The sequence below is a fragment of the Rissa tridactyla genome, chromosome 1 (genome assembly GCF_028500815.1).
Source record: "Rissa tridactyla isolate bRisTri1 chromosome 1, bRisTri1.patW.cur.20221130, whole genome shotgun sequence".
In the NCBI taxonomy this organism is placed as follows: Eukaryota; Metazoa; Chordata; class Aves; order Charadriiformes; family Laridae; genus Rissa; species Rissa tridactyla.
In genome coordinates, this window is record NC_071466.1 from 162,568,181 (window position 1) to 162,595,872 (window position 27,692).

Genomic DNA, 27,692 nt, shown 5'->3' on the forward strand with positions numbered 1-27,692 from the left:
CTTTCTTTCCCCTGCGCGGGGAACTCGATGGTGCGCCGGGGTGTGGCTCGGCAGGGGGCGCGCTGGGCGCGGGGCGGCGCCCTGCGCCGCCGACTTCCGGGCGCTCTATGGTTGGGACCCGCCGGAGCGGCGCTCTAGACGGTTCGGTGCGCTCTCGATGGCTCGGCGGCGCCGGGCCGGGCGGCTGCGGGGAGACGGCGGCGGCGAGGGCCTGCCTCGCTGAAGAACCGCCGGGGCCTTCCGCCATGGAGCCCGAGACGTTGGAGGCGCGGATCAGTGAGTGCGGACGGGACCACCCTACCCCCCCCCCCCCCCCTTCCTCTGACAGGGCCTGGCCTGGCCCGGCCCGGCCGCCCCGCCAGCGGGCCCCGGCGGGGGAGGGCGGGAGCGGCGGGTAAATGTGGGGTGTGGGGGCGTATTTGGGGGGGCACTGGGGTGTGAGGGAACGGAGGGGGCTTTGGGGGGGAGTCTGAGGGTCGCACGTAGCGAGGTGTCAGGGTGGGCCGTGCGGAGGGGGTGGCTTGGGGCAAATGGGGGTGTCGGGGCCACGCGTGAGGGTGGCCGGCCGTGGGGATGGCTGTGGGTCTGAGGGTGCAGCCCTGCGGTGGAGCGTGGGGCAGGGAGTGTGTTGGGGGGCAGCCGTGTGGCGACAGGGGAGTCGGTGTGCACTGCTGGCAGGGGGGTGGCAGTGGGAGAGTTTGTGCACGACTGGACACGAGCGTGTTTTTACCTTCCACACCGTCCTCCGTCGATGGTGGAGTTGGCGGGGAGGTCGTGGGAGCAATATTGCCCCTCACCTCCACAGGGTGGGAGCCTGGGGAGATGTTCTCACCGCCTCCTTCTCCCACCCGCAGACAAAGCGACAAACCCCCTGAACAAGGACCTGGACTGGGATGGTATCAATGCTTTCTGTGAGCAGCTCAATAAGGAGCTAGAGGGGTAAGTGCTTCTTCCTTCCCCCAGGCTGTTCCAGGTCACGGGCCTGGGTTACGATTGCCTAGTAGGATTCAGTGGGGTTGTCCTGAGAGCTGAATAGGCACAAAGCTCCTCAAAGTAGGGGTGGGTGGGGTGTCCTGCTCCAGTAACAGAAGGTTCCCACAGGGTTTTAGTGTCTTATCAATGCCTTAAACTTGAAACGTGCTTTTAAACCCTGGATTCCCTGCTGAAACACTGGTACCAGGCTTTTCATAAATAACCAGCCACCTTTTTCTTTTCGCCTCACTCCTTCCAGTCCTCCCCTTGCTACCCGACTTCTTGCCCACAAGATCCAGTCTCCACAGGAATGGGAAGCTATCCAGGCCCTCACGGTAAGGGCATCTGCAGGCTGGTAGAACTAGATGGAGGGCCAGGGTGTTGGGTTGCTCCAGTTTGACTGGAGGAGCACGGGAAGCTTTGAACTCCCTCTAAGAAAGCCCCCAAGCACCTGAGGGTGGGAGAGTGGCTGAAGGTAATTCTACAAGAGAGGAGGGGTGACTGTTAGGGAAGGTCTTGTTCCTGTGCAGGATCATAGCCTATTGAAGTCGATGGGAAGCTTTTTCTTCCTTTAGTGTCATTGTGGATCTATACTGTGAAATGCCAGTATTTGTGAACTCTAAGGATATCTTCTCCCATGGACTGTTGTTGTTTCCTCCAAAGAGGAAAATCTTCCTGCTTCCCTTTGGAAGGGTGATTGGCCACCTGGGAGGGAAAGGTGGTGTCCCCCGGCACTGCTGTGAGGATAGCTACAGGCTCCATGCCTGGTGAGGGGGGAGCAGGAGGGAGCTGGCTCTTGAACCTGCTGCTGACCCTGTGCTGGGGCTCACCCGCCCCCTCTCCCCAGGTGCTGGAGTCCTGCATGAAGAGCTGTGGCAAACGCTTCCACGATGAGGTGGGCAAGTTCCGCTTCCTCAATGAACTCATCAAAGTGGTGTCACCCAAGGTGGGTCTCAGGGCATCGTGCTGGAGGAGACTGGAGCCTGGTGGCAGGAGGGCTTTGGGAAGAAGTAGTGGCTGAGCAGAAAGGTCAAATGCCCACCGGGATGTGGGGGAAACAGGACAGTGCTAGAGATTTAGTCCCTGTTCCCTGGTGGGTTTTCCGGTGGAAAGGTGAGCTTTCACCTGTCTGCTCCCAGCTGATTCTTGATGCAGGAAGCTGAGGGCCAGCTAGACATGATGCAACCAGCGCTTGTGAGACTACTGAGCTCATCTGTGTGCCTGGAGTCACCTTCTCTGCATCTCTGTTGGGCCCTGTCTGTACTGCATGTGCTCATGAACCTCCTTCAGCTTTGACATCGTGACCATGTCTCTCCTGGGTGTCCCAACCTGGTTGAGACACTCTCAGAGGGCAAGCCCAGGCCTGGTCAGTGGTGCTCTGGTGAGTACACCTGAAGCACCAAGTCATTACCTGCTTCTCTGCTGATGCTGCTGTTCCTGCAGCAGAACAAGCTGTGCGTGCTGTCCTGTTCAGTCAAGGCAGTTAACACCAGCAAGTATGGAGTTAAGGGAACACAAAGTAAATATGACTAAGGAAAACCTTCGTCTGCCAGTCACAGCTTGTGATCTATGATGATGAATAGCCAGGGACAGTGACAGCAGCACCCTAGAGAAAGTCCTCTACCTTAAACTGTTGGCCTCTGGTGGCATATCACCGTTTCTACCACCAGCGCCCCCAGCAGACCCACAGGAGAAGGCTGAAGGATGATTGTACTGCAGGGGGAGAGCAATAAGATTTGGACATCTTACCGCTGCGTGCTGGGTTGTCTGGGGCTCACCCAGCTGTAAAGGGTGTTGGGGAGTGCCCCTGAGAGAGGGCTGGGCCCTGCCCCAGGGACTGTTACCTACAGCCCTTCCCCTCCCAGCCCTGCTGCCTGCTTATTCCTGAAGGGCTGCCTTGCCGTCAGCTTCTGTAAGCAGTACCCTTTCCTTCACAAGGTGACAGAGACCTGCCTGAGCCTTGCCACCTGTCCCTGCATGTCACTGAGGGGCTGCTGGTGCAGCATTTCTCCTACCTCTTGTATTTGCTGTGGTGGAAACCAAGCACAGCATGGGACGTGTTGCAAGGGCCTCGTGAGCTTTCCTACTTGCTTCCTCTTTCCTTCTCCTTGTGCCGTTGGGAACGGTCTCACTTCTCCTGGGGGAGGGGAGAAGAACAGGCCAGGCTTGCAACAGCTCAGATCAGCTTCAAGCCACCTCTTCTCTCTTCCTCTAGTATCTTGGCAGTCGGACACCAGAAAAAGTGAAGTCAAAGATCCTGGAGCTGATGTACAGCTGGACGCTAGGGCTGCCTCACGAGGTGAAGATCTCAGAGGCCTACCAGATGCTGAAGAAACAAGGTGAGAGACAGTGCTCTAGAAGGAGAAGGTGAACAGATGGTTTGCCCTCCTTCCTTTTTTTGTCTGGGTAGAATCTGAAACAGACTCTCCCTTTCCTGTGCCCAGACCCAGCACGTCCATCAGTCTGCCTGATTCAGCAGCAGGGGCAGGCAAAGGAGCAGGCTCCTGGGGGCTCCTAGCTGGGCAGAGGGGGTTGCTGGTGGTCTGAGGAGTTTGGTGGGTTGGAGGAGACATCTGCTTGCTCCTGGAGGAGATGGGGCACTGGAAGGGGCTGGGGCTGGAGGGCTGCGAGTGCTTTGGCAGTTAATGCTGGATTTTTCTAAGGTAGGATATTAATGGAGAGCGGGGGGCAATTCTTGCATGAAAACACAATCCAGGATCATGAGTAGTGGGAACAGACCCAAACACCCTCAGTCCCAGCTGGGTTTGGTGGTTTGTTAGGGAAGAAATGACGTAGGTGGCAGTGCCATCCCCAGTGGGTGAGGCTTCCTGACTTCTCCATTGGTCTCCACTGCAGGGATCGTGAAATGTGACCCAAAACTGCCTGACGACACTCCTTTTCCGCCTCCTCCCCCTCGGCCCAAGAACATCATCTTTGATGATGAAGAGAAATCCAAGGTAAGGGCTCTGTGCAAGGAGAGGAACAGGAGGCAACATCTTCCCTGCGCCAGGATCTCCTGTCCTGTTGGGGTGGAGATCCAGAAAGAGTCAAACCCCCTGCTCCATGTGTTGTGCTTCAGAAAATGCATCACAGGAAAGATGAGGGCCTGCTCCAAAATCATGGCAAAGGAAACAGCCAGAGGTGGGGAATGTGGGTCTGTTTGACCTTTGGAGCTCTTAGCTGCAGGGTGGTGCAAAGGGTGAAGCGCTGACATTAGCCCAGCAGATTCTGGGAGGTTTGCTGCTGTGTGGTCTCCAGGCTTCTGAGTTATCTGGCCAGGAGGTTTAAATCCCAGCCCCAGATGCTGCTGCTGTTATCTCTTCCCCACCCCCAGCACTGCAAATTGCTTATTGCCTAACTACTTAAACCCTCCTGGACCCATCTTGTATTGTCTTTCCATCAGAATTGCATCACCGCTCAGGCAAGCCTGCCTTCTGATACATTTAAGCAAGTATTAGGCTCCTCTGGGTCTACTTCTGCAGCAGAAGTTTGCCGCAGGGGTCACAGTGTGCAAATGAGGATTTGTAGGTGGCCAGTGGGACTGTTCACTGACTACAGAAGGAGAGGGAAAGTGGGAGCTCTCCCTCTTCACCAATTGCACTGGCAAAGAGGCATGTGAAGAGGTCTGAGTAGGAGTCCATTACAATCACGTGGCAATTGCTGCGTTAAACTAGACTTTCTCTCTTTCTCAGTACTAGTCCTGCTGTGCTCCGGGGTCTCCATGGTGCATAATGGGCTGGCAGGAGCAGGTTTTGGATGGCAGGGGTTCTTCAGGGGAAGACCTATCTTACATAACCAGAACCACAATAGGAAAAGGAAGACGAGTTGTACTTCTTCTCTCCCTGGTCTCTGATAGCCCATGGGCTCTTGTGGCTGGGCTTTCAAACAGCTGGCTTTGTCCGCTGCCTCCGTGAGATACAGGTTTGGGGCAGGGGTAACTCCACTCGTTCTAGTGTTGCAAGGGTGACTCTGGCTTGGGCTCAAGAGATAACCTTCTCTTTTGCAGATACTGGCTCGTCTTCTGAAAAGTTCCCATCCTGAGGACCTCCGGGCTGCCAACAAGCTCATCAAGGAGATGGTTCAGGAGGTGAGACTGGGAAGAAGGGGAGCTGGGGGGATCATGGTCTGGGTGGCAGTGGTTAGCACCAAGGAAGCAGTGGCTCTCTGTCCTCATGCAGAGGAGCTTCTGCCAAAAATTTTGTGGTAGCAGCTGCGAAAGAGTCCTTGTGTGATTTCTGACATCCCTTGGCTACCCAGAGAAATGCCTCTGGGTGCTTTTGGTGGCCCAAGCCCTGCTGTAGCACTAGATCTGCTGCAATGCCACTCATGTCTGGCAGGTGCTGCCCCAGAGGTGATCTGGAGTTTTCCACTGAAGTAGGAGCTGTTTTGAGGGCAGTGTTGTTGTGACTCAGTCCAGGGAGTTGGTGTGTTGGCTGGCCCAGCCTTCCTCCTCTCCAAGTTGCAGAAAAGAGCAAGGACATCCTTCCCCATGTGCTTCCCCTCCAGGACCAGAAGCGCATGGAGAAGATCTCCAAGAGGGTGAATGCTATTGAGGAGGTGAACAACAATGTGAAGCTGCTGACAGAGATGGTGACAAACTACAGCAAGGGGGAGACAACGGAGAGCAATGAGGACCTAATGAAGGTGAGGAAAGGCCATCCCAGCATCCGTCCTGAGTTTGGCAGATGGGTGACCCTTATCCCCTCAAGTTCCTCCTGCGTCTTTTGCATCCCCAGCTGAGCATCCTGCTGCTCGCCTCAGCACCCCTTTCTCCTCTCCCTCAGGAGCTGTATCAGCGCTGCGAGCGCATGAGGCCCATGCTTTTCCGGCTTGCCAGTGACACAGAAGACAATGATGAAGCTCTGGGTAAGCATATCTGGCCTTTCTCATTCTGTCTCCTTCTCCCTCCGTCTTCTTTCAGGGACTCTGTGCTTGGGCTGATCATGGCATGGCATCCATCAGCAGCCGCCGCTCTGTTTCGGGTGGCTGTTCACTGTAGATTATTAGTCTGTGGCTTGGCACTAAGCAGGGACACATGGCAGCAATCAGGAGTGTTGCGGCTTCCTCCACTTCGCTGTAGGAGCAAGGCTTGTGCTTGTCCTGCTGAGACTGCCATGGAGGTGTCGACGTACCCTCATGCAGTTCACAGCAATAATTGCAAAAATGCTATCTGCAGTGGGCTGCTGTCAGCTCCTTGGGCCTTGCTTTGAGGGAATAGACAAAGTTGGGGTATAAAAGTCACTCACTTTGTTTCTTTACGATTTTCAAGCTTAACTCCCACCTATTCCATTTCAGCGGAGATCCTGCAAGCCAATGACAATCTGACACAGGTGATCAATCTCTACAAGCAGCTTGTGCGGGGAGAAGAGATCAATGGGGAGACGGTGGCTGGTCCCCTTCGAGGTGAGGAGACTTGGGGAATGGTGACAGGAAGGTCAAGCAGAGGGGACCCTGTTGCTGGTTTCCAACAATGTAAGAGAAGACTGAGAAAAGTGGAAAGGTGAAACCTGCAGGTCAGAGTGGGGCTGGTGAGATGAGGAAATGGCTTGTGGAAATGACTGATGCATGAAGAGAGAGAATTGGAAGGAAGAGCAGAGGGGGAATTCCCTGTCCCAGATGTGAGGAAGGATGGTAACTGGCATCAGTACACCAGATAAGGACTGGATAAATTTTCTGTCTTTCAGCTTGTTCTTTCTTTGCAGGCAGCACCTCAGCCCTTCTGGATCTGTCGGGCCTGGATCTTCCGGCAACAGGCCCATCCTACCCAGCCATGCCCACCCTTTCAGGTGGCTCAGCAGTCCCTGTGCCTGACCAAGCTGGCTCTGTCTCCTTGCTGGATGATGAACTCATGTCTTTAGGTGAGAAGGCCAGAGCAAAAGCTCACTATTCTCTCCTTGACTCTAGACGGTCTGCGTAGATGTATCTCCTTGTGGCAGGAGCACAAATGAGGAAGAGCTCTGGGAGAGGTGAAAGACTGAGAGGTAGCCTTTACTTAGTGTGAGGGAGAAGGATGGAAAAACCCTACTGTGACTCTGAACTTGAGTCCCATGCTGTTTTCCTGGCTAGTCAGAGAGAGCCTGCAGGGACATGTCCTCTGATTTGCTCTGGGAAAACTGACACAGCAGGTAAATCAAGAGTGATGCAATGGCCATCCCCAGATGGGATCACAAGGGTGGATCACCCCCAGCTCCTCATGTTTACTCCATGCAGTTGAAGTCACAAGCATCAACAGATGCATGGGACTTCCAGAAGTGCTCACATGGAAGTCTTGTGAGGTGCCAGTCCTAGAAGGGTCTAGAATCCTGCTTTTTCCAACAAAGAGTCTGTTTCCTAAGATAGGTGCTTTGAGTACAACAGCGTGAAGTAGACCGTGTGGTCAGTGGGGCTTGTCAGCCCAGTAGCATTCACTTCTCTGCCAATTGCAGTGAGAACTACACTGTAAAGGAGGATCTCTGGGCAGAAAAAAACACTATTGCCCTCCCGGCTCTCCCCTGTGCAAGGATGGGGGCCAGAGTTGGAGACCACGTTGGTGGTTCTACCCTGCTGCTTCCGTGTCTTATTCAGGCCCCGTTTAATGCTCTCACCCACTTGGAAGCTAAGCTTAAAGTTTGCTTTTATCCCTGGCAGGCCTGAATGACCCAGCACCACATCCTGCCCAGACTGGTGACAACGGTGGCTGGAACAGCTTCCAGGTAATGTGCTGGGAGCTGGGGCAGAAGGTGGGGACAGTGGTGGAAGCGACAAATGGAGTATGCAGGGAAACATCCCAAGTGTGATGGCTGCTGCTGATACACAACCCTACTTGTGGGGGCTCTCCTGTGCGCTCTTTCTACAGTCATCAGATAGCAACGAGCTCAGTATCACCCCTATCATGGCAACGCCACCAGTCAAAGCAGATGCTGGCGCATCCTCCCCCAAACCTTCTCCTTTCACCAGTGGCCTGGATGACCTGGACCTCCTGGGCAAGACTCTGCTGCAACAGTCTCTGCCTCCAGAGTCCCAGCAAGTGCGATGGTAAGCAGAAGAAGATCAGTCTTGCATATCTCCCCATCCTTTCCTTTTCTGGGGTGCTGGACATGACATTTCTGTACCCCATTCCACTCCTGGCTCTCTCTTCCTACAGGGAGAAGCAGCAGCCACTCCCCCGGCTCACCCTGAGGGATCTCCAGAACAGGAGCAACTCTGGCACCACGGCTCACAATCCCAGCGCTCTGCCTGTGCTCCAGAGTGTTTCCCCTAACCCCACGTTGCCCCTGACCTCAGAGCTGCCTGCCCCTGCTACGGTTCCAAAAGCTGCCACCACGCCAGCAGGAAGCGCTGCAGTCCCGCCACGGCCTCCTGCCACCGCGCTGCCCCAGGAGATCTCACTGGCCAACATCACTGTGCCTCTGGAGTCAATCAAACCCAGTGAGCCAGGGCGACAGAGGGGGGACAAGCATGGGGGGGAACAAACCATGTGCATGTGGAAGGGAAGACTGCGAGGAAACTTCTTGCTTGTTGGATTTTGTCGAGGTTCAGGAGGAGTAGTATCTCTTGTCACTTCTATAGAGTTTGGGTGATGGGGAAAGGTTGCTGCAGGGCCACTTCCCTCCTGGCTGACTGTCCCTGCTTTTCCCACAGGCAGCATTCTCCCTGTGACAGTGTATGACCAGCACGGCTTCCGCGTCCTCTTCCATTTCGCTAAGGATGCCCTGCCTGAGAGGCCTGACGTGCTTGTGGTGGTGATTTCTATGCTTAGCACGGCCCCGCAGCCCATCCGCAACATCGTCTTTCAGTCTGCCGTCCCCAAGGTAAGGTGGCTGCTGGGGCTGAGTTCCCCAGGCTGGGCTGAAGCATGATTCTCCCTTTGCAGGAAAGGCAGGGTGGGTGGAGAGAGCTCTGTGGGGCTGAAAGCGAGTTGTGTTACCTTCAGGTTAGCAGCAACCAGGACAATGGTTTTCTCTTTGACTAGATAGTGGAAGCTCCCCAAGTATGGGAGCAGGGCTTCTGCCTGCCAAGTCCCCGTCAGGAATGTAGGATGCTCTTCTCTCTCCCTAGGTGATGAAGGTGAAGCTACAGCCTCCCTCAGGCACAGAGCTGCCGGCGTTCAACCCTATTGTCCACCCCAGTGCCATCACACAAGTCCTGCTGCTCGCTAACCCACAGAAGGTAACAGCACAGACCCTGGGGTGTGAACAGGCTGGTCTTGCTGCCTGGGCAAAAGCCTGGTCACCCTGTCCCACTTCCCTCTATTCTCTGCAGCTTCCTAGAGACCTGAGTGGTTTGTACCTCATGACTTACTTTTCCCCCCTTCTGACTGCTTATCCTTTCTCCCGTCTCCAGGAGAAAGTGAGGCTACGGTACAAGCTGACCTTCACCATGGGAGAGCAAACCTACAATGAAATGGGGGATGTGGACCAGTTTCCCCCACCGGAGTCCTGGGGAAACCTCTAGGGCTGCCGCACGTTGCAGGCACTACACTTGCAGAGTCCTTGGGAAGCCAGCCCTGCCGGGCTGGAGCAGCCCGAGGAGATGGGGAGGGTGGGTGGGGGGCTGCTGCTCACGCTCTATTCTCCAGATGGCCGGGTGAGGGCCAGAGGGAGCGTGCCTCAAGGAGGAGAGCAGAGACGCCAGGAGATGTTCATCCCACAAGACTAGGAGTGGAGTGAAAAGCTTCATGTGGGTGAACAGTTGCCTTCCCTGCTCTTCCGAAGGCGTCACTCCCTCCCTAGTCTGTCCAGCTTCTCTTCTAACCCTGCTTTCCCCCTAGGTGCAGTGGGGAACAAGGATGAGGAGCTTAACAGCCTCAGCCTGGGGCAAGGCCTAGCAAAGGAAGATCCTTTTCCTTGTCTGTCCCTGCTGTTCTTCCCAGCCCTTCAGCTGCTTCGTGCTCTGCAGTGCTCCTTCTTGTCCCCCTTGTCCCCTCCTTGGAGCTGGGCCCCAGTGGTTCCCTGTCTGGTGGGATCGCACTGGAGCTGGTGTGGAACAAGGTTGGACAGAGACTGGGTGTCTTTCCAGCACCAGAGAGCAGGCGGCTGCTCTTGCTCTGGGGGGGATCAGGGGAGAGTTCTTCCTGTATCCCCCTCCTGCCAGCTACCAGCAGAGCTGGTGGTGGGAGGTGGGCCCTGGGGTGGGAGCCTGGGGGCTGGGAAGGTCTCTGTGTCTTCCCATCCCATCTGCAGCTGGAGCTCCTGAGCACTGAACCCCCGCAGTGGGAGCCCACACTCTCCGTATGTGCTTTTATCTACCACAGCGAGCTTTGGGGGCTGCTGCTGGACTTTGTCCCACATGCCAGCCCTGAGAGGGGTGTGCTGGGGGGGCTGAGTCTCCCCGCAGCCTCCTGCCTAACAGGGAGAGGAAGCAGCACATGGTCTTCCTAGCCCTGGCTGGGCTGGAGAGTGTGGTGGGGCAGGGGGCTTTCTCAGCTCCTCAGTGCCTTCTCACCGTGGGGTAGGTGATGGTCTGGGAGTCGAGGAGAGACTGGAGCCCAGCCTAGCACCAGGGGGCACCACCAAGCTCTGCACTGGGAGCCCGGCTCTGTACTGGGGGGGCCTGGGTGGGTACAGCTGTGCCTTGCGCACCTTCACCCGCTGCCGTGGGCTGGCCTGGCTCCCTGCGGCGGGGAGGGGGCTCACCCCAGCCGCCTGATCACTGTGACACAAGAGCGGGGATCTGCAGGCACGGAGGAGACCAGGGGGTGGCACATCCCAACCGATTCCCCATCCCTGTGGGACTCGAGACCACAGGAGCTGCTTTCCCATACCTAAGCTGGTTTTAACAGGGCCTGATTTTAAAAGCAGGGGCAAGCTGTGCCCTGCGTTGGCTTGCCAGAGCTAGGAGGAGTGTGCGAGATGGTGAGCGGGGTGCCTCATGCTCTCAGCTTGGGGACAGCAAAGATGAGGTGTCTTGGAGCTGGGCGCAGCGAGTGATAGAGGAGAGGGGGAAGGAAAGTCTTTACGCTGGGGTTCTGCTGTGTCTTACTTCCCTTTCTGGTCTCTTTTCAGGGTTTTGTATGGGTTTTTTCTTTGCAGATCTTGTTTGGTTCTTGACAGACTTGTATATATTTTCAGTGCAAAATTCTGTAAATGGAAGAAAACAAAGAAACAAAAAGATTTAAAAAGAAAACGCCCGGCGCGAAGAATCTGCTGTATTTATGGGAAATAAAGAGTTCTTTCCTGATCCTCTCCCTCTGCCCTTTGACCCAAGAAATGCACGTTCCCCTCGCCTTCCCTGACTGTGGAGGAGCTGATTCCACCCTGTGGAGGGGTCGTTTCCAGCTTGAATCCTGCATAATCACCCGTTGGTCCCCTAGGGCCTTGCTGCAATGGTTTCCCCACTCCCATGAGCAGGGAGAGGGGACGGTGGAAGTCCCCCAGCTGCTCTCAATTCCTGTTTGAGAGCAGCACAGCCGCTTCCAGGCTGCAAGCTGCCTGCTGCCTGCTTCCCCCCTTCCCCCGGGGAGAGGCGGTGGGCAGGGGTTGATGTCCCACACCCCACGGGGAACAGGTCTTGGGCTTGCTCCCATGCCCCACACGGCTGTTTGCAGCTTCACCGCTGCCTGCAGCAACACCTCTTCCTCTTCCCCGGGGCTGCCTCTCGGATGTGGCTTCCCGGGGCAGTTTTGGTGCAAGGGTGCAGGGAGGGGGATCTGCTCTGGCAAGCAGCAGCTCAGGGCTGGGAGCAGGTTTCTGACATGGTATGGGAAGGAATAGCCACGGCTCTCCCTGGCCATAGCTTGGTCACGGCTCTCCCTGGCCATAGCTTGGCCACTGCCTAATGCAGCCAGCGAAGGGCTGGGGGAGCTTTTCTGTGTCTTTGCAATAGGTGCTTGAAGCCCTTGTCTGCTTTCAGCGACCGCAATGCCTGTTAGGAGCACCCCCCAGGGCTCGTGGCTGGGGGATCAGGTCCTCGGCCACAGGTTTAGAGCAACCTGGTGTTTGGCGGGGGGAGAATGGTGCTCACTTGCTCAGCCCCAGGTTAGAAACAGAGGTCCGGCACTGCTTTGCTACGTGCTCACTGGAGCCTCACCCCTTCCACTAAGAGCTTGGCAGCCCCCACATTATTGCTCCTCAGGCTTTGGGACATAGGTGGAGTGGCCCTTCTGCCTCTTTTTCCTTTGCTGCTTGTTTCATCTGCCCACAAACTGACCGCTTCCCATCCGGGCTCGGGTGCTGGTTCCTTTGCCAGCCACATAATCTGGCCGACAGCAACCTCCGCTCGCTCTTAGTGCAGAAGGAGGAAAGTCCCAGCTGCAGGTAGCCCAAAGATAAGGCAAGGTTTGCATCTCGTAGATCCAGGAGGTTGGTGGTGGTGTGAGGGAGATGTTTTTAGACCGAATGAAAAAGCGAGCTGAGCCCTGGTGCAGCTCTGCAGAGAGCAGGCAGCACCCCAGCCTGGGAAGCGGGAGTTTGTGGTCCCTGTGCAACCGTGCGCGGGCGCCTGGCCCAGCCGTCCTGCTCGCAGGAGCCCTGCCAGCGGGCAGGAAGGGGGCCACCCCAGGGCACAGGGCAACAGCCCTTCGCCGCAGCTTTGCGGTGGCTCCCAAGAGCCTCGGCGGCGGCGGGGAGGAGGGCACAGCAGGTTTTGCAGGGGTGGCTGCGCTGCTCGCCTCCCCCCAGCTTTGGGTCCCAACGAGGGGGCGATGTCGCGGGGGTAGAAGAAGTTGGAGCTGCACCTTGAGCACGGAGAAGTGGCCCAGGGGCGTTGGCAGAGTTTGGGTGACCAGGTAGGGTACACCCCCACCCAGGAGCTGTATATCAGGCACCCCGCAGTATGCGCCGCACAGCCAGCTGGCATGGCCACGGGCTGTCCCCCGGCGCAGCTGGTGGTGGGTAAGGCAAGGTGGGGGGGACGGCAGGGGGAAATCACCCCAGCTGAGACAGAGAGCAAGCAACAGAGCGTGGGCCTTTCGCTCAGGCTCGGCAGCAGCGTGTGCTTGTCCTGCCTTGTTACGTGTTTGCTGTAATAATATTTCCCCTTTAAGGCTGGGCTGAAGTTATTTATACTTGCGGGGTGGTGACAGGAACACAGAGCGGAGTAAGAGCCCTGAACTGCTCTTACCTGATCTGCGGCGGAGGGGCAGCCGGAGGAGGAAGGAAGCTCAGAAAAAGAGAGGGAACAAGAGAAGGGAGTCCAAAGGAGGGGAAGAGAAAGCAGGCAGGGCATCCCCAGGGAGGGACGAGAGAGGGGACCAGCGGGGGAGACAGAAAAAGGGGGAAGAAGGGAAGGAGGAAGGAGAGGAGTACGGAGGGAGAGGTTCTTGGGGAAAAGCAAGGGGCAGAGCGGCTCCAGGGAGCCAAGGGGCTGCCTGCGTCCGATGCCAAGTGTCGCTGAGGGGTGCTGAGGGTACAGCTGAGTGGAGCAGCTCTCGTGGTCTCCTCCCGGCTCTCAACATGATGAAGAGGCAGTTTAATCGGATGCGGCAGCAGCTGTCCCATCCCAACATCACCAGCCGGTAAGGACTTCTTCGCTACCTGTGCCGGAGGGCTGGGAGGGAGCGGGATGCGTGTCCTGGAGGGCTTGCGCTGGGGCTGGACTGACCTTTCGGAGCCGGTGAGGGAAAAGGGGAAAGGTGGAACAACCCTGGGTTTAGAGCATCTTTGGTGTAAGCCGAGGGGCTGCAGTTCCCCAGTGCCTGTGGGGCAGCCTGTGTCCACCTGGAAACGGGCCTTCCCATAGCTTGGCTTCCGCAGGATGTGAGTGCAATGGAGAGGGACCTTCCAGCCACATGCCCATTGCTGTGCGGTGACCAGGAGGGTGTTCGCAGCTGGGACCTGCCCTCCCCACTGAGCCCGGGGTGCCCCACAGAAGCCAGATGCCCTGCATAACTCTAGCCAGCCCAGCAGCGTGGGTGTCCCGGGATGCCCTTTGAGGAGAGGACCGGGGATCCTCGGAGGACCCATGGAGAACTTAGAGTTTCATGCAAATCCCTCCAGCCCCATCCTACCTCCACTTCTTCCTTATTTTTCTCTTCGTCTTTCCAAAGCTCTCCCCTTGCAAAACCCAGAACTGAAATTACAGGGCTGGGCCCTCCCTTCCCAGCCCCCTCGCTCCCTCTCTCCTACAGCCACCTCTGCAGGTTCTCCAGTGCTGGGAGGCTGAGCAGGACCAACTGTGTCCCCTGGACCACTGAGGTCCTTCAGCTAGCCCAGCAGACCAGCCACAGCTCCTACATCCAAGTGGCCTCTTGCTCTTCTTGCATTCCCTGGAGGGGAGCATGACCCGCCTTCCCATCCCTCTTCCCTCAAGATGTCTCATCTCCGTGTTGCCTGCACCTCCCTTTCGTTTAATGCTGGGCAGGCAGGAGGTCTCAAGCAGCTCCTGCAGCCCAAGAGCAAGCTCTTCACCCGCTGCAGAGCCTTTCCTCCGTGGGCCACAATCTCACGTGATGTTGCTTGCCTTCAACCAAGCCGCCCCCATTTCCTGTGGCTCCACGGCCTCCTCCCGTGTCGGCTCTGGCGGGCGGTGAAAAGAGAGAAACATGAACTGGGGAAAATGCAGCAGCAACAGAAGCAGCAGGAAAGCAAACAGGGTTCCTGGGGCGTAGCAATGGCAGCGGGCCGTGAAGCGAGGTTTCCTCTCTGGGAGGCATCAGGGAGGTTTGGTGGTGATGGCGGCTGGTGGGTTTTGAATTTGGTTTTGAGCAGAATTTGTTGCAAAATTAGTTTCCTTTGTCAGATTCGCTCCTAACACCTGCTGCAAAACCGAGCAGAAAGCTGTTTTCATGTAGGCATTTCTGGAGGGGCTGGTGTTGGTCTCAGTCCTGAGCTTGACCACAAAGATACCCTTGCTCCGGCACTGGTGGCCCCACAGCCAGTGGCCACCCTAGCCTGCAAATATGCATGCTGGGCTCCAACAGCACTGCCCTGGATTCACCTTCAGGGGAGAGGCAGGCGGTGGGGGGTAGACGGTTTCACCAGCAAACATCCCACCCATGACATGCCCCTGCTAGGCACCCTGTCTCCAAAAAGCAGGCCACGTCTGGACGTTTTGACTGTGGTGCTCTGAACTGGAAGCCCTGTCTGATGGAGTGTCCATCAGACAGCAAGATTGGCTGCCTTGCCCTGCTCCTGCTGTTCTTGCCCCCCCGGGCTCATTCTGCCCATAACCTTGTGCACGATGGTCCAGGCCATAGCCAGCATCTCCTGCTCCCCGGAGCCCAAAGAGTGAGAGATGGGACACATAAGGACGTGCCTTCCCGAGGAGGCTAGGTGGAGGTCACCCCCATCTGCTGATGGCTTTTTCTCCTTCCTCCGCAGAACCCAAGAAGCAACCGAGCTCCTGCCAGAAGATTTGCTGCAGGTGAGGCACGGGCTGGGCCAGCAGGCGTGTGCCTGCTTGTGCCTGGGTGTGGGAACCTGCCCCCTTCCTGCCTGCCATTTGCCCTGCCAGCATGTCCAAGTCACAGGGCTGGCATCTGCCCGCATGCCGGAGGGTGACTCCAGGACCACGGCGCTCAGAGAATGGCTTCTGCCACGGGAAACGGCTTTCCCCAGCTGCTCACAGAGGGATGAATCCTGACCAGGACCTGTGCTCCCTTTTCCCTGGACCAGGAATGCTCTGGGCTGTGGCGGGATGCTGGGCAGGCTCACCTACCCCCAGAGCTGGGTGGGGGTGAGGTGGCCTCAGGGTGCCCACGGTTGGTGAAAGGCCTTCCCCAGTCCCACCATTCCACCCCCAGATTGAGCAGAGGATCGAGCCGGCCAAGCGAGCAGCTCACAGCGTGTCCAAGAGGCTCCAAGCCTGCCTGCAGGGGCAATGCGGCTCTGAGATGGACAAGCGAGTGGTGAGTAGAGTCCTCTTTCCGCAGCCCATGCTCACCTCAGCTCTGTCCCCATCCAGCAAAGTGGACAGCAGGACTCCATTTAGCAGGCTTTGCTGAAGGGTGGCCTAAAGCCCAGGCCAGGTCCCACATCTAGCAGTGGCCACCAGCAGGTGCCCAGGCAGAGCAGAGTAGGGCAACCCTCTCGACCATCACTAACTTGAGGCCTCCTGAGGCAGAGACAGTGTCTTTGCATTGAATAACCCTCCTAAGCCCTGTTGTCCACGTCCAGCCCACGGGGATGGGTGGGCCAGGGGAAGATGTGGGGACCCAGTGCAGCGTTTGTCCACTTGCTCCCATGCCATGGTGGCATGCTTCATGGGGAGGGAGCTGCCACACACCAGCTCACCACCCCTTTCCCGACTCCTTGACTCTGTGCAGAAGAAGCTGCCCTTGATGGCTCTGTCCACGACGATGGCTGAGAGCTTCAAGGAACTTGACACAGAGTCCAGCCTCGGGTAAGTGCCGAAAGGGCCAGGGGTGACCCCAAAAGATGGCAGACGCTGGCAGAGCCACTGTCTTGGCTCAGGGTCTGCCACAGTCAAGCTGAGTTGTCAAACCCTGTCCTCAGAGACAGCATTGGTGTCACAGGAGGAGAAGGAACAGCCAGTGCCTTCAGCCTCCAATTGCAGAGGGGGACAGGGTCTGGCTCAGGGTCCCACGTGGGTATGGGTATGGTGGGGGATGTAGGGTCAGAGGGTGGCATGGCTGCAGCCCACAGTCATTTCATCTCTCTCCCCAACACAGGAAAGCTCTGGAGATGGGCTGCTGCATACAGAGCTCGCTGGCCAAAATCCTGGCTGAGTTTGAGATCGCCCTGGAGCATGATGTCCTGCAGCCACTCAACAAGCTCAGTGAGGTAGCCCTAGCCACCCTCTCAGCTCCTTTCTGCCATTCTACCTCCCCTTCCCACATCCCCAGGCCTCTGCAACTCCCTCTGGCCCCTCTTTCCCACAGGAGGAGCTTCCCATCATCCTAAAGCGCAAGAAGACCCTCCAGAAGTTGATCTCTGACTGGAACACCATCAAGAGCCGGTACAGGGCACACCGTGGCTGGGGGAAGCAGGGCATATGGGGCACAGCTCCCGCTCGGGTTGGGGGAGAGAGGAAGACGACTGCCCTGGGTAGCAAATTTCCCAGGACTGGGGGCGAAGTTGAAGAGGTAACAACTCTTCGGGAGCACCCAGCCAGCCCCTCTCTGTGGGTGCATCCCGCTCTGGGCTGAGCCATGGCTCTGTGGCACAGGAGAGAAGGGCAGTGCTGTTGCTGAAGGCAGCAAAGTGCCCTGGCACTGCTCTGTGCTTCTGAGATGGCCCTGCTCCGACTCCTACAGGGTAGCCCATGTCCTGCTGGGTTCCTCTGGGAGAGCAGGGCAGCCGTGAGTCACTGATGGCTCATTTCCACACTGCCCTCCCTCTGTCTGGAGGGAGGACAGGAGGCAAGATCTCAGCAGCGGGGCTTGGGAAGGGTCCTGCAGACCCTGGGTGTTTGAGGCAGCCAACTGTTCCCTGTCTTGACCCCTTGGTGTGGCAGCATCTTCCTCTGGGTGAGGGAAGTGAGAGGTGCTGGCCCAGGAAAACCACTGCAGAGTAGCACTGTGACTTGTCATCCCCCTCGCAATTCATATACCCCTTCTGCACACCCGTCCCACTCTCCCCTGGCACTGAGGCTGTGGGTGTGCCTCTTCTCTCCCACCCCAAAGGCTGAACCAAGCTGCCAAGAGCTCCAGTAACATCACTGGCACCGTTGCTGGCCCGGGGGCATCTTCTGCTGCCAACAAACTGGAAATCTTGAAGGAAGAGGAGGAGGAGGTGAAGAGGAAGGTGGAGCAGTGCAAGGTGAGAACATCACTCACTCTCCCCGATGGGGCCGCTCCGGGGCTGGAGACCTGTTCCTCTCCAGCGGCTCCATCCGAGGTGACCACCGTGCCAAGACAGATGCAGCCAGCCAGCACATCCCGCAAGCAAACCAGTCCCTCGAGGAGCAGAACTGGGGAGATGCCCCAAGCCCAGGGGAAAAGAAGAGTAGAGGATTCGAAGCACAAGCTGCTGCAGAGAGGAGGCTCCAGGGGCTGGAGCAGGGAGCTCATGGGGTCCCCCTGGGCTGGGAGCCAGCCGAGCTGGCTGGGGTCTGTGCTGGGTGGCGGGGGACTTTCACATCAGCTTTCTCCATCTCTGCCCTGTTTCTCTGAAAAGCCCTGTGCCTTGTCTGGCCAAGCCCATGGGCTCGCGGCAGCTGGAGGTGCGTGACTTGTACCAGGACCCTGACCATTGGGCAGGTCACTGCTGCTACCCGAACGGGGTAGCAAGGCAAGGAGGAATCCCCATATGGTCCCAGTCTGTCTCACCACCGCACCCCAGAGACCCTGTCTGGGCAACTCACGGCCCGGATGGAGGGCTCCATGAAGGTGTCCCCTCTTCCTTGGGTGCCAGGGAGGAGACAGAAGGTTGCTCTTCTCTGTGTCTCCCTTCGCAGGACGAGTACATGGCTGACCTCTACCACTTCTCCACCAAAGAGGACAGCTACGCCAGCTACTTCATCAGAGTAAGTCCTCTCTCACACTCTCTCTTCAGCATGTGAACATCTCCTGGGGTATGCCTGAGCCCAGCTTTGTCCCTATCCACACCAAGCCCTTTGGCCATGGCAGGAGAGAGCCCCAGGCACCAGCAGATGCCCAAAACTGGCCTTGCTCCATGCACTGTGGGTTAATGCCACCGCCAGAACCAACTGCACACAGAGGGGCTTGTCTCAAGGACCCTCCCTCTCCAGTTTGCCCTCTACCCCTCGCTATAGTCAAGGTCCCATGGACCCCAGCGGGGAGTTTACTTGCAGTTTCCCCTTTGCCCTGTCTCCATGTGGGTGCAATGTCCTGGGGACAGGAGGGAGTCTCTCAGTGAGGCCGGTGCCGAACTGAGTGCTGTTTGCCTGTCCCCTGTGTGGCAGCTCCTGGAAATCCAAGCTCAATACCACCGGCAGTCCCTGGGATCACTGGACTCGGCTCTGGCGGAGCTGAAGGAAAGCCACAGCCAGACAGGTACCCACTAGCTCTCCACACAGCCTGGGGAGGGCCGTGGCCGAGCCTGGGGGATGTGAGAGTGGCTGGTGAGGCTGGGAAAGGCGAGTTTTCCCTCTCTGCACCTGCTGGTGCCTCCCACTTTGAGCTGGTAGAATGGGAATCGCAGCCTGAAGTGGACTGGGGATGCTGCCTGCCCTGCCTCCGCCTCTGCCTCCACCCAGCCAGCCCTGGCTAGGAGTGAGATGCTACAGCAGCTAGATGCCAGATGGCCCTGGTGGCCACCATCCCTCCCAACATCCGCCTCCCTCTTTCAGAGCCCTCCTTCACTGCAGACACTCCGGTGGCAGGGTACTACGGCGTGCCCCTAGAGACGCACCTCAAGAGCTTGGGCCGGGAGATCGCGCTGCCCATTGAAGCCTGTGTCATGATGCTGCTGGCCTCTGGCATGAGGGAGGAGGTAGGTAGCGCTCCTGACCCCCCCATCACCATCCTGCCCCCCAAAATGCAGCTGCCCCGCATCCCTTCCCTCTTCCCCCCATCCCCAGGGACTCTTCCGGCTGGCGGCAGGCGCCTCGGTGCTCAGGAAGCTGAAGAGCAGCTTGGCCAGCGGCTCCAATGCCCTGGAGGAGTTTTACTCGGACCCTCACGCTGTGGCCGGTGGGTGCCAGCGAGACGGGACGGGGGGACACAATCGGACAGTCCCTGCTGTCCCCCAGCCGCCCTAACCCCCGCTGCTCCCCCTCCCCTCCCAGGTGCGCTGAAATCCTACCTGCGGGAGCTGCCCCAGCCTCTGATGACCTTCGAGCTCTACAACGAATGGGTCAAAGTGGCCAGGTGGGTCCAGGTGTTGGGGTGGAAAAGCCTGGTTGGGGCTCAAAAAGGTCCCCCGCCACCCTCCCTCCGTCCCTCCCAGCACTCGGAGCAGGGCTGCCAGCCTCGTTTGCCACGTGGGGAGATAAGAACGCACCACCTGGTCTGTCCCATGCTCAGCAGAAATCCAGATGGCCCAAAACCTTGGAGAATAGCAATAAAAAACATGGCAGGGCAAGGGGGGAAGGCTGTAGCCTTTTTGATTGCAGGAAGAGCTTAGCCTATGAAAACCCACTTGGCCGCAATGGCGTGAGCCCCATCTCACTGGCCCACCATCCCAGTTTGGCCTCCTGCTTTCAGGATGGACCGGGTGGCTGAGGAGGCACAGCAAAAAACCCTGGGGGAGGAGGGGGAGAGCACCTCTCTAAAGGGATCGGCTCAGTGCCGTTGACCCCTGTAGTCATGGTGAAATAGGGTTGTTGCTTGTGGCAAGGCAGCGCTCACCCCCAGGCCCAGCTACAAGCTGTATTCATATCATATTAAATCCCTTTGAGCCTCTGCGGGGCAATTTTGTCGGTGCCTGGCTCAGCTGCCCGGTAAAGGCAGCAGCAGGGCATCTCCATCCCCACACCGGGCAGACGACACCGGCTCTCTCTGTGTCCCTCTCTGCCACAGCGAGCAGGCTGAGCTCTCTCCTCCTCCTTTTTCTCTCTCGCAGCTTAAAGGACGTTGAGGACCGTGTACAGAGCCTACAAGAGACCTGCAGCCACCTGCCCCGGGACAACTACAACAATCTGAGGTGTTTTGGAGGGACAGGGCTTCTTTGGCCCCAAGCAATCACACGGGGCATCTCTTCTCTCCCCAGGCCCATGCTAACCGCTCCCTCGCTCTCCTTTTACCCCACAGGTATCTCATCAAGTTTTTAGCCAAGCTAGCTGAGCACCAGGAGGTGAATAAAATGACCCCCAGCAACATCGCCATCGTGCTGGGCCCCAACCTGCTGTGGACGCAGCAGAGCACAGCGTAAGGCCTGGCTCGGAGGGGTGGGAAGCAGCTCACGCCACGGGAAAGGCTGATCCTGCAGCCTTCAGGCTGGTCTAAAGTACCTGCACCTCTTCAGTCCTCAAGTCCCATCCCTTGTCCCCGCAGCCCCCGAGTGGCACGTGTCCATTTAGCTACTCTGCAAAGTAGCAGAGGAAGAGGCTGAGACCTAGAGCACTTGTGACATGGATGGCATTCAACACCGTTGGCCTCCAACACCAAACTAGGGTTTCCAGGACAGGGAACAAGGCCACCTCCTACCCTTCCACCCGACTTGGCTGGGCTGTCTCCCCCTTTGGGCTCTGCCCGCTCAGGAATGAACACCAAAAGGGTTAACATCCCCAAAACCCTTTTATGATGCCTCCTCCACCCCTGTCTCTCAGAGACCCTGTGCAACTGGACTTGGCCTCCGTCTCCTCCATCCAGGTGGTGGGCGTGGTGGAAGCCCTCATCCAGAATGCGGACACCCTCTTCCCCGGAGGTAGGGCCAGGACCTCGCTCGGGGGCTGCAGCAGAGAGCAAAGGCGGGGAGGAAGGGAAAGGGAAATTTCTCCATCCCCAGGAGGAGGGAAGAGAGGGTCTGCTCTGGTTCCCTGACACGGGGGTCACTGGTGGAAGCTCTGCACAGCAAGGGCTTCCTCACGGGGTCTCCTCCTTACTCTCCACCCAGAGGTAGATTTCAACGTCTCAGCCATGTTCACGCCACCTGCAAACAGCGAACTTGGCGAGGCCACCCCAGTGGAAGAGCCATCCCCTGAGCCCCCTCCAGCCAGCACCCCCACACTCTCGGATGGAGAGGCGTAAGTCCAGCAGGAGCTGGGAGCTCTGGCTGTCCCAGCTCTCCCCATGTCTCTCCCTCATCCCACCCCTCGCCATGGGCCATATCCTTGCCAGATGGACGCGAAGTGCCTCATGGCCAGGAACACCATGCCCGACTGAAGCCTCACTTGCCCCATTCTTTGCGCAGCACCTCGAGGGACCCCGAGGCCAGGTCCCAGCCAGCATCCCTACCGGTGACCAGACCATCTTCTGAAGCTGCAGGGCCACCAGCTCCGCAGATGACTGACGACACCATCCGCAAAGGTTAGGGTGCCCTGGACGGCACAGTGCTTGGGAGATGATACCTCCCCAGTGCCACCTCCTCTGCTTTGCCTTCATCTCGCCATTCCCCGCACTAATGGGTGCTGGGGACATGCCTGCCACCAAATGAGAAAAAGGGCCTCCGGCCAGGGCAGCATGGCCAGGATCTGGCCCCTCATTGTGTGCTCCTTCCCCAGCCAAGGTGGGGATTGCAGGGGTGGATGTGGCCGGTCCTCCAGTGTTGGGGGGAACACCCCCTGTAAAGAGGTGTCAAAGCTCATAGCCCCCTGTGAAGGGAAGAGGGTGGGAAAAGCCTCCAAAAGCCGGTGTGCGCTTAGCTCTCCAACATGGGAGCTGGGCAAGGAGCAGCTTGTCCATCAATCTGCCTGCAGCCCCCTGCCTGACCCATGGCTGGCATTGCAGCCCCCTCTGCCCTGGGGGGAGACCCCGGTGAAGCGGACCCCAGCCCACCCCAGCTTTCTTTCCAGGCAAGCGCCCGGCTCCAGCCCGACCCACCATGCCACCGCCACCCGTGGCCCAGCCCCGGACCTTGGCTCCCACCCTGGCAGCCCCGGAGCAGGCAGCCAGCCCCAAAGCCCGGCCACGACGGATGGCCGGGGCGCCCAGCCGAGCCCCCTCCGTCCCACCGCCGCTGCCCCCCCCAGCCAGCACGTCACCACAGCCGAGACGCCCCGCCGTCGCCCAGGCCTCCTGCCGGCGAGGCCACGGTGGTGGCTACCATGGACTGTGCCCTGGGAGCCACAGACGAGGGGCAGCCGTTGCCTGCAGGAGGAAGAAGCCCCACGGCCACGTCGCCGCCAGCAGGACAGCCCACAGAGGAGAACTGAGCAGGGACGGGGAGATGGGGTCCAGTGCCCCTCTGGGGCCCAGCAGGCACTGTGGAAATGCCAGGGTGCCCTGAGGGATGGCGTGCCCCCTGCAGCTCCTCCATCTTGCCCACCCATCTCCACAGAGCCTTCCTCCCCACGCCGCCATGTCCTTGCCAGCAACCCAGGTTCCAGGCCCTGCCACCCCTAAGGGACCCAGCTCCCGGCCCAGGTTCCCCCGATCGGGGATGAGCCACCCCTGCGGGTCCCCGTGGGGTCCTCCCATGCCTGGGGAGGCGGAGGGGGAGAGGCGGGGACGCTCCCCGGCTCTGCCTGCAGTCTTTGGGCCGGTGTGGGCAGGCAGGCCCTGTGGCGCCATTTGCAGGCACGCAGCCGCCACCCCAGTCCTTTCTGCCCCATTTTGCCTTAAAACATGTTGCGCCTGGAACACACGGGCACAGACAGACAAAGACATATGAATACACATATATATATATTTTGCAACTAAATTATTTAAAGAGCTGGTGTGACAGCCGCAGGCAGGTGCGAGCAGGGTGCACTCGGCAGCCCGAGGTGCTGGAGGCCGCCTGCCTGGGCAGGCCGCAGCCGGGAGGAGAGAAGGGGAGCTCCCCGGGGACGCCAAGAAGGAGAGGCACGGCTCAGCCCCAGGGCGGGAGGGCCGCCGGCTGCCCCGGCCCGCGGAGGGACGGGGCGGAGGGGTAATGGCGGCTCCGCTGCCCACAGGCTCCAGCGACCAGCAGGGGGCGCCCTGCCGCCGCGCCTGCAGCCGGGGGAGGAGGTGTGGGTGGCTTCAGCCAATCGGCAAGCGCGCTCACGCTCCGCCCCGCCCCCTCACCGCCTCCCTGCGCCGGCAACAGGGCGGCGCGGCTGTCACTTTGGGAGCCGGGCTCCCGCCCCTCTTCCCCTCGAGGGCAACAGGGCCGCGCGGCTGCCGCTCGGCGCCCTCCTCGCCTCCCATTGGTGGTGGTGGCGGCGGGCGGTGATTGTCAGGGAGGCCGGGGCGGGGCGGGAGGCCGGCGGCCGGGAGGGCTGCGGCGGCGGCGGCATGGCGAGCTGCCGGCGGCTGAGCGGCGCGGGGCTGCGGGAGGTGCTGGGCCCGGCGCAGGGGCTGCTCTTCGACTGCGACGGCGTGCTGTGGGCGGGCGAGCGCGCCGTCCCCGGCGCCCCGGAGCTGCTGGAGCGGCTGAGGCGCAGCGGCAAGGCCGCCCTCTTCGTCAGCAACAACAGCCGCCGCTCGGTGGCCGAGCTGGAGCGGCGCTTCAGCCGCCTGGGCTTCCGCGGCGTCCGCGCCGAGCACGTCTTCAGCTCCGCGCTCTGCTCCGCACTCTTCCTCCGCCAGCGCCTCCTCGGCGGCGGGGGGGACGGGGGGAACGGGACCGGGGGCGGCCGCGTCTTCGTGCTGGGCGGCGAGGGGCTGCGCGGCGAGGTGCGCGACGCCGGCTTGCGTCTGGCGGGCGAGGGCGAGCCGGCGGCCGGCGCCGCCGAGCCGGTGCGGGCTGTCCTGGTGGGCTACGACGACCAGTTCACCTTCGCCAAGCTCGCGCAGGCCTGCGGCTACCTGCGCGACCCGCAGTGCCTCCTGGTGGCTACCGACCCCGACCCCTGGCACCCGCTCAGCGACGGCCAGCGCACCCCCGGTGAGCCCGCAGCCCCTGCCCTGATGCCCCGGGGAGGGGGGACACGGGGGGCCGAGGCCGGCGGGGTGGCCTCATTGGGGTTCGCCATCCCAGGCTCTGGCGAGGTGTTCCCCGGAGCATTAGGGCTCCCCTCATGTGTCCCTACCGGCTCCCCAAGCCATATTGCCATCACACAGCTTGCCCATCCTGTGGTGGGACCCAGGGCCCTGAGCCGCCTGCAGCCGGCGGGCACCCCGTTAGCCCGCAGCTACTTCATTTTTTTTCCTCCTTCCCGCCCCTCCAGGGACTGGCAGCCTCACAGCCGCGGTGGAAACAGCTTCGGGACGCAAGGCGCTGGTGGTGGGGAAGCCGAACACCTACATGTTTGATTGCATCGTGGAGCGTTTCGGTGTGGACCCGTCCCGCACCCTCATGGTGGGAGACCGCCTGGAGACAGATATCCTCTTCGGCAAGAACTGCGGCCTCTCCACCATCCTCACCCTGACGGGTGTCTCCCGCCTGGAAGAGGCGCAGGCCTACATGGCCAGCGACAGCGCCGCTGCCAAGGATCTGGTGCCCAATTACTATGTGGACAGCATTGCAGACTTGATACCGGGCCTGGATGAGTAGCAGTCTGTACATGTGAAGGCGGAGGGGTTGGGTTCCCCATCCCAGATCTCCATCTGTTCCCATTTCTCTCTCACTGCCCTATTCCCTCAATTCCTGGTTTCTTCACATTCCAACGCCCTTCTTTAGGGCCAAAATGGGGTGGGGGGTTGGCAGGAGGAGGCAGGATTCAGGTTGTCTCCTTTCTGCTGAGAGGTACCCATGATGGACAGAGTCCTTCTCTCCCTCCTATGCCAGCTGCCAGCATCACTGGGAGAGAGCTGGAGGCCTTCAGGCTGACAGGGGGGGTCAAATCAGTGTGTCCATGTGGCCTCTCCCCCTGCAGGGGTTAGGGACCAGCTGTCTTATTATTTTTCTCTTATATAACCAGTGGCGGCCTTTTACTGCTGTCCCTTCACTCCTAACTCTCGACTTCTGAGCTGCATCCCTGCAGTCCTTGTGGTAACCCCCTCCTTGCCAGGGGACGGGCTGGCATTGCCACCCACCGGGTCTCCATTCATGCCAGGGCATGTGGAAGGAGCATGCCAGAGCTCTGGAGCGATGAATGAGAGCATCGCTGCCTCCCACGAGTGAAAGGGAGCATCGCCTGATCTCTTCTCTCCCCTGTTCCTTAGAGATGTTTCCCCCACTACCCTCTGTCCCAACTCAGTTAATAAGTCTGCCAGTGTCCATCTGAAGGACTACAGAAAGAGAAGAGACTGGTTTGAGGGGTTTTTTTGTGCCAAACAGAGAAGCTCTGAGTGCACACAGTGGGCCTGCACTTGTTTTCAAGCGCTCTTTCCAAAGGGGCTTGTGAAGGAGAGAGGGCTCCTAGACCACAACAGCACAGCAGTAGTGAACTGTACAACTCTTCCCCAGTTCCTCCTCCTCAGTGGATTTTGCCATAGTACGGTGAGAGAAAAGGGCTGATGGGGGTCTGTGCTCCAGCTGCTGGTGTGCAGGTGAGATGGTGGTGGTATTGTCACTGCTGTGAATGTGTCGCAGCCCTCAAAATCATTCCTTGCTGCTTTGTCTTTTTACGGTTGTTTTTTTTTTTTAATTTAATGATCTTATTTATCAAACTTATTTATTGTTCAGATACTGTATTATTTGTATAAACTATGCTGACTGGTTGCACCAAGGGGACAGGGGGGTAGTGCCTTTGGGCCTCCCTTACTGTCCATGTCCCATGTTGATGTTCTTACACTCACCATGTGTCCGTATATAATAAAGTGCGAGCGTAGGCTGGAAACGGCCTCCTTTTTTTCCCCTGTGGTCCCATCAAGATGAGAATGGCCCGAGGATCTTTGAGCCCTGGAAGATGAGGACATGGCAAGACCCTTCCTCACTCAAGGGGGTGCTGCTGGGTAGACAAGAAAGGGGTGGATGATGTCTTGTGGACAGTGCGTGCTCCTGGTTGCTGCTCTCTCTTACTGGGGTCTCAGAACTGGAGTTGAGGGTGGTGGTGGCCGGTGGGTTTATGGCGTAGGGTGCAGGGTCCAGCCAGCTGAACTGGAGCAGTGAGCAATGCGATCTTTGCCAGCTGCCTTTGCATTTCACAGCATGGGTGATTCCTTGCTGGGGAACGGTGACTTCTTGAGCTGCACCTGAGGTCTTTCCGCTGCTAGTCAGGTGGACCCCGATGATCCGTGTGGCCCTGCGCTGCAGTGTCCAGCTCTGCTAGGTTAGCAGTGAGGTGCCATCTCTGTCACCCACATGTAGCTTGCAGAGGGCTGAGAACTGCCCGGGTCAGGTTTTGCTTTGACCCTTCTTAGCTTTGTTAAACTTTGAATGAAGGGAAGGTGGGTGTCATTGTACTGCTGGAGGTGACTTTCACCAGACTGTAGCTCGCCATGGCCTGTGTCCTCTCCCTGAGTTTGGCTGTGGTCCCAGGCAGGAGGGAGAAAACAGATTGGGTAAGAAGAGTGTTTGAAATAGCTTGAATGTATTTTGCCTCCGTTCCTCAGAGCCAAATCCTTCCCTTTGTCTGTCAGACCCCTGTAAGAGGTCTTGGTGGTAACCACACATCTCATCTCTTGCTTGAGAGGTCAGCTGTTCAGCTGAATAATTAGCCTCAGTGTAAGTTAGTGCTGTGTCAGCTCATGTGGCAGAACTAGATGCAACTTACTGGCCCTAGGGTGATTCCAGGTACTGCCTCCCCAACCCCACCCCCCCCAAGGTAACTTAGGAAACAGCCCTCCAAAACAAAAGAACATCCAACGAGCTCTCTTAAGAGGGCCTGGCATCTTAATCGGTCCCCTTTGTATGCCTCTGTCTCTCCCTTTTGTCTGTCCCATCTCCAATTAGACAACCGAAGGACTGGCGCTCCCTTAATGAGAGCCTGACCAACACTTGCATCATCGAGCAGAGGCAAGATCAAGACCTAATGCGTCTGCCAACTCTGGCTGCCTAACTAGAGACACACAGACCCTGATTTATTTTTCAAAGCTCTCAGTTCTTGTACGAGGCTGAAACTCAGAGCGCCGTTGCTGTGACTTGGGGCCCCTGCTGGGAAAGCTCAGTATGGCTGCAAATTGCATGGGCTGAGTTGGTTACGTGTGCGTGTACAGAGGAGACTGCACATCGAGAACATCACCGGGAGATGCCCCTTTTTTCTAGGGTGCTTTGAGGGTGAATGCTGCTGGTGCTCTCTGCCTTGTTTGCTCTGTCCTTTCCAGCTCTCCCAGATGGCAGACAGGAGGTTGGAGGCGGTGATCTCCCAGACTGGCACACGAGGAAACAGAAGGGAATCCAGTAGCTGATTGGAGTGTTACAGCTTGTGTTTGGGCCCTCTCCAAAGAGACTTTGGAGTTTGTCCTTTGGATCCCCAATGGTGGGCCTGCAGAGTAGGTTTTCTTTTTCACATGGCTGCTGCTGAAAACAGAGCTCAGCAGAGGTGACGGC

General features: G+C 58.6%; 3 protein-coding genes across 5 annotated transcripts; all 3 read left to right on the forward strand.

Annotated features, from left to right (window-relative positions):
* The first annotated feature begins 1 nt into the window (after nt 1).
* GGA1 (golgi associated, gamma adaptin ear containing, ARF binding protein 1) lies at nt 2–11,135 on the forward strand. Of its 3 annotated transcripts, none has more exons than XM_054203282.1 (17): nt 2–276; nt 855–939; nt 1,232–1,307; nt 1,820–1,918; nt 3,188–3,311; nt 3,829–3,929; nt 4,979–5,059; nt 5,479–5,616; nt 5,757–5,838; nt 6,268–6,375; nt 6,675–6,830; nt 7,600–7,664; nt 7,808–7,986; nt 8,096–8,379; nt 8,593–8,762; nt 9,010–9,120; nt 9,295–11,135. In XM_054203282.1, the coding sequence occupies exons 1-17, from the start codon at nt 108–110 to the stop codon at nt 9,403–9,405; spliced, it is 2,139 nt and encodes a 712-aa protein (XP_054059257.1). In that variant the 5' UTR covers nt 2–107; the 3' UTR covers nt 9,406–11,135. The 3 variants fall into 3 exon arrangements, with proteins under 3 accessions (XP_054059257.1, XP_054059275.1, XP_054059265.1); XM_054203300.1 differs by lacking the exon at nt 2–276 and adding an exon at nt 376–394; XM_054203290.1 differs by lacking the exons at nt 2–276; nt 855–939; nt 1,232–1,307; nt 1,820–1,918 and adding an exon at nt 1,944–2,353.
* Nucleotides 11,136–11,244: 109 nt separating this feature from the next.
* On the forward strand, nt 11,245–23,023 carry SH3BP1 (SH3 domain binding protein 1). The gene is given in 19 exon segments (XM_054203312.1): nt 11,245–13,405; nt 15,210–15,252; nt 15,632–15,736; nt 16,154–16,230; nt 16,520–16,631; nt 16,730–16,806; nt 17,474–17,609; nt 18,247–18,315; nt 18,715–18,805; nt 19,102–19,244; nt 19,333–19,444; nt 19,540–19,621; nt 20,316–20,396; nt 20,504–20,620; nt 21,022–21,119; nt 21,309–21,438; nt 21,606–21,721; nt 22,207–22,373; nt 22,375–23,023. Coding segments are annotated over 19 exon segments (2,010 nt in total). The 5' UTR covers nt 11,245–13,343; the 3' UTR covers nt 22,567–23,023.
* A 562-nt stretch (nt 23,024–23,585) lies between these two features.
* Nucleotides 23,586–26,436, forward strand: PDXP (pyridoxal phosphatase). The gene is made up of 2 exons (XM_054188760.1): nt 23,586–24,203; nt 24,487–26,436. Exons 1-2 carry the CDS (start codon nt 23,612–23,614, stop codon nt 24,810–24,812), a joined length of 918 nt encoding a protein of 305 aa, XP_054044735.1. The 5' UTR covers nt 23,586–23,611; the 3' UTR covers nt 24,813–26,436.
* Nucleotides 26,437–27,692: the final 1,256 nt, after the last annotated feature.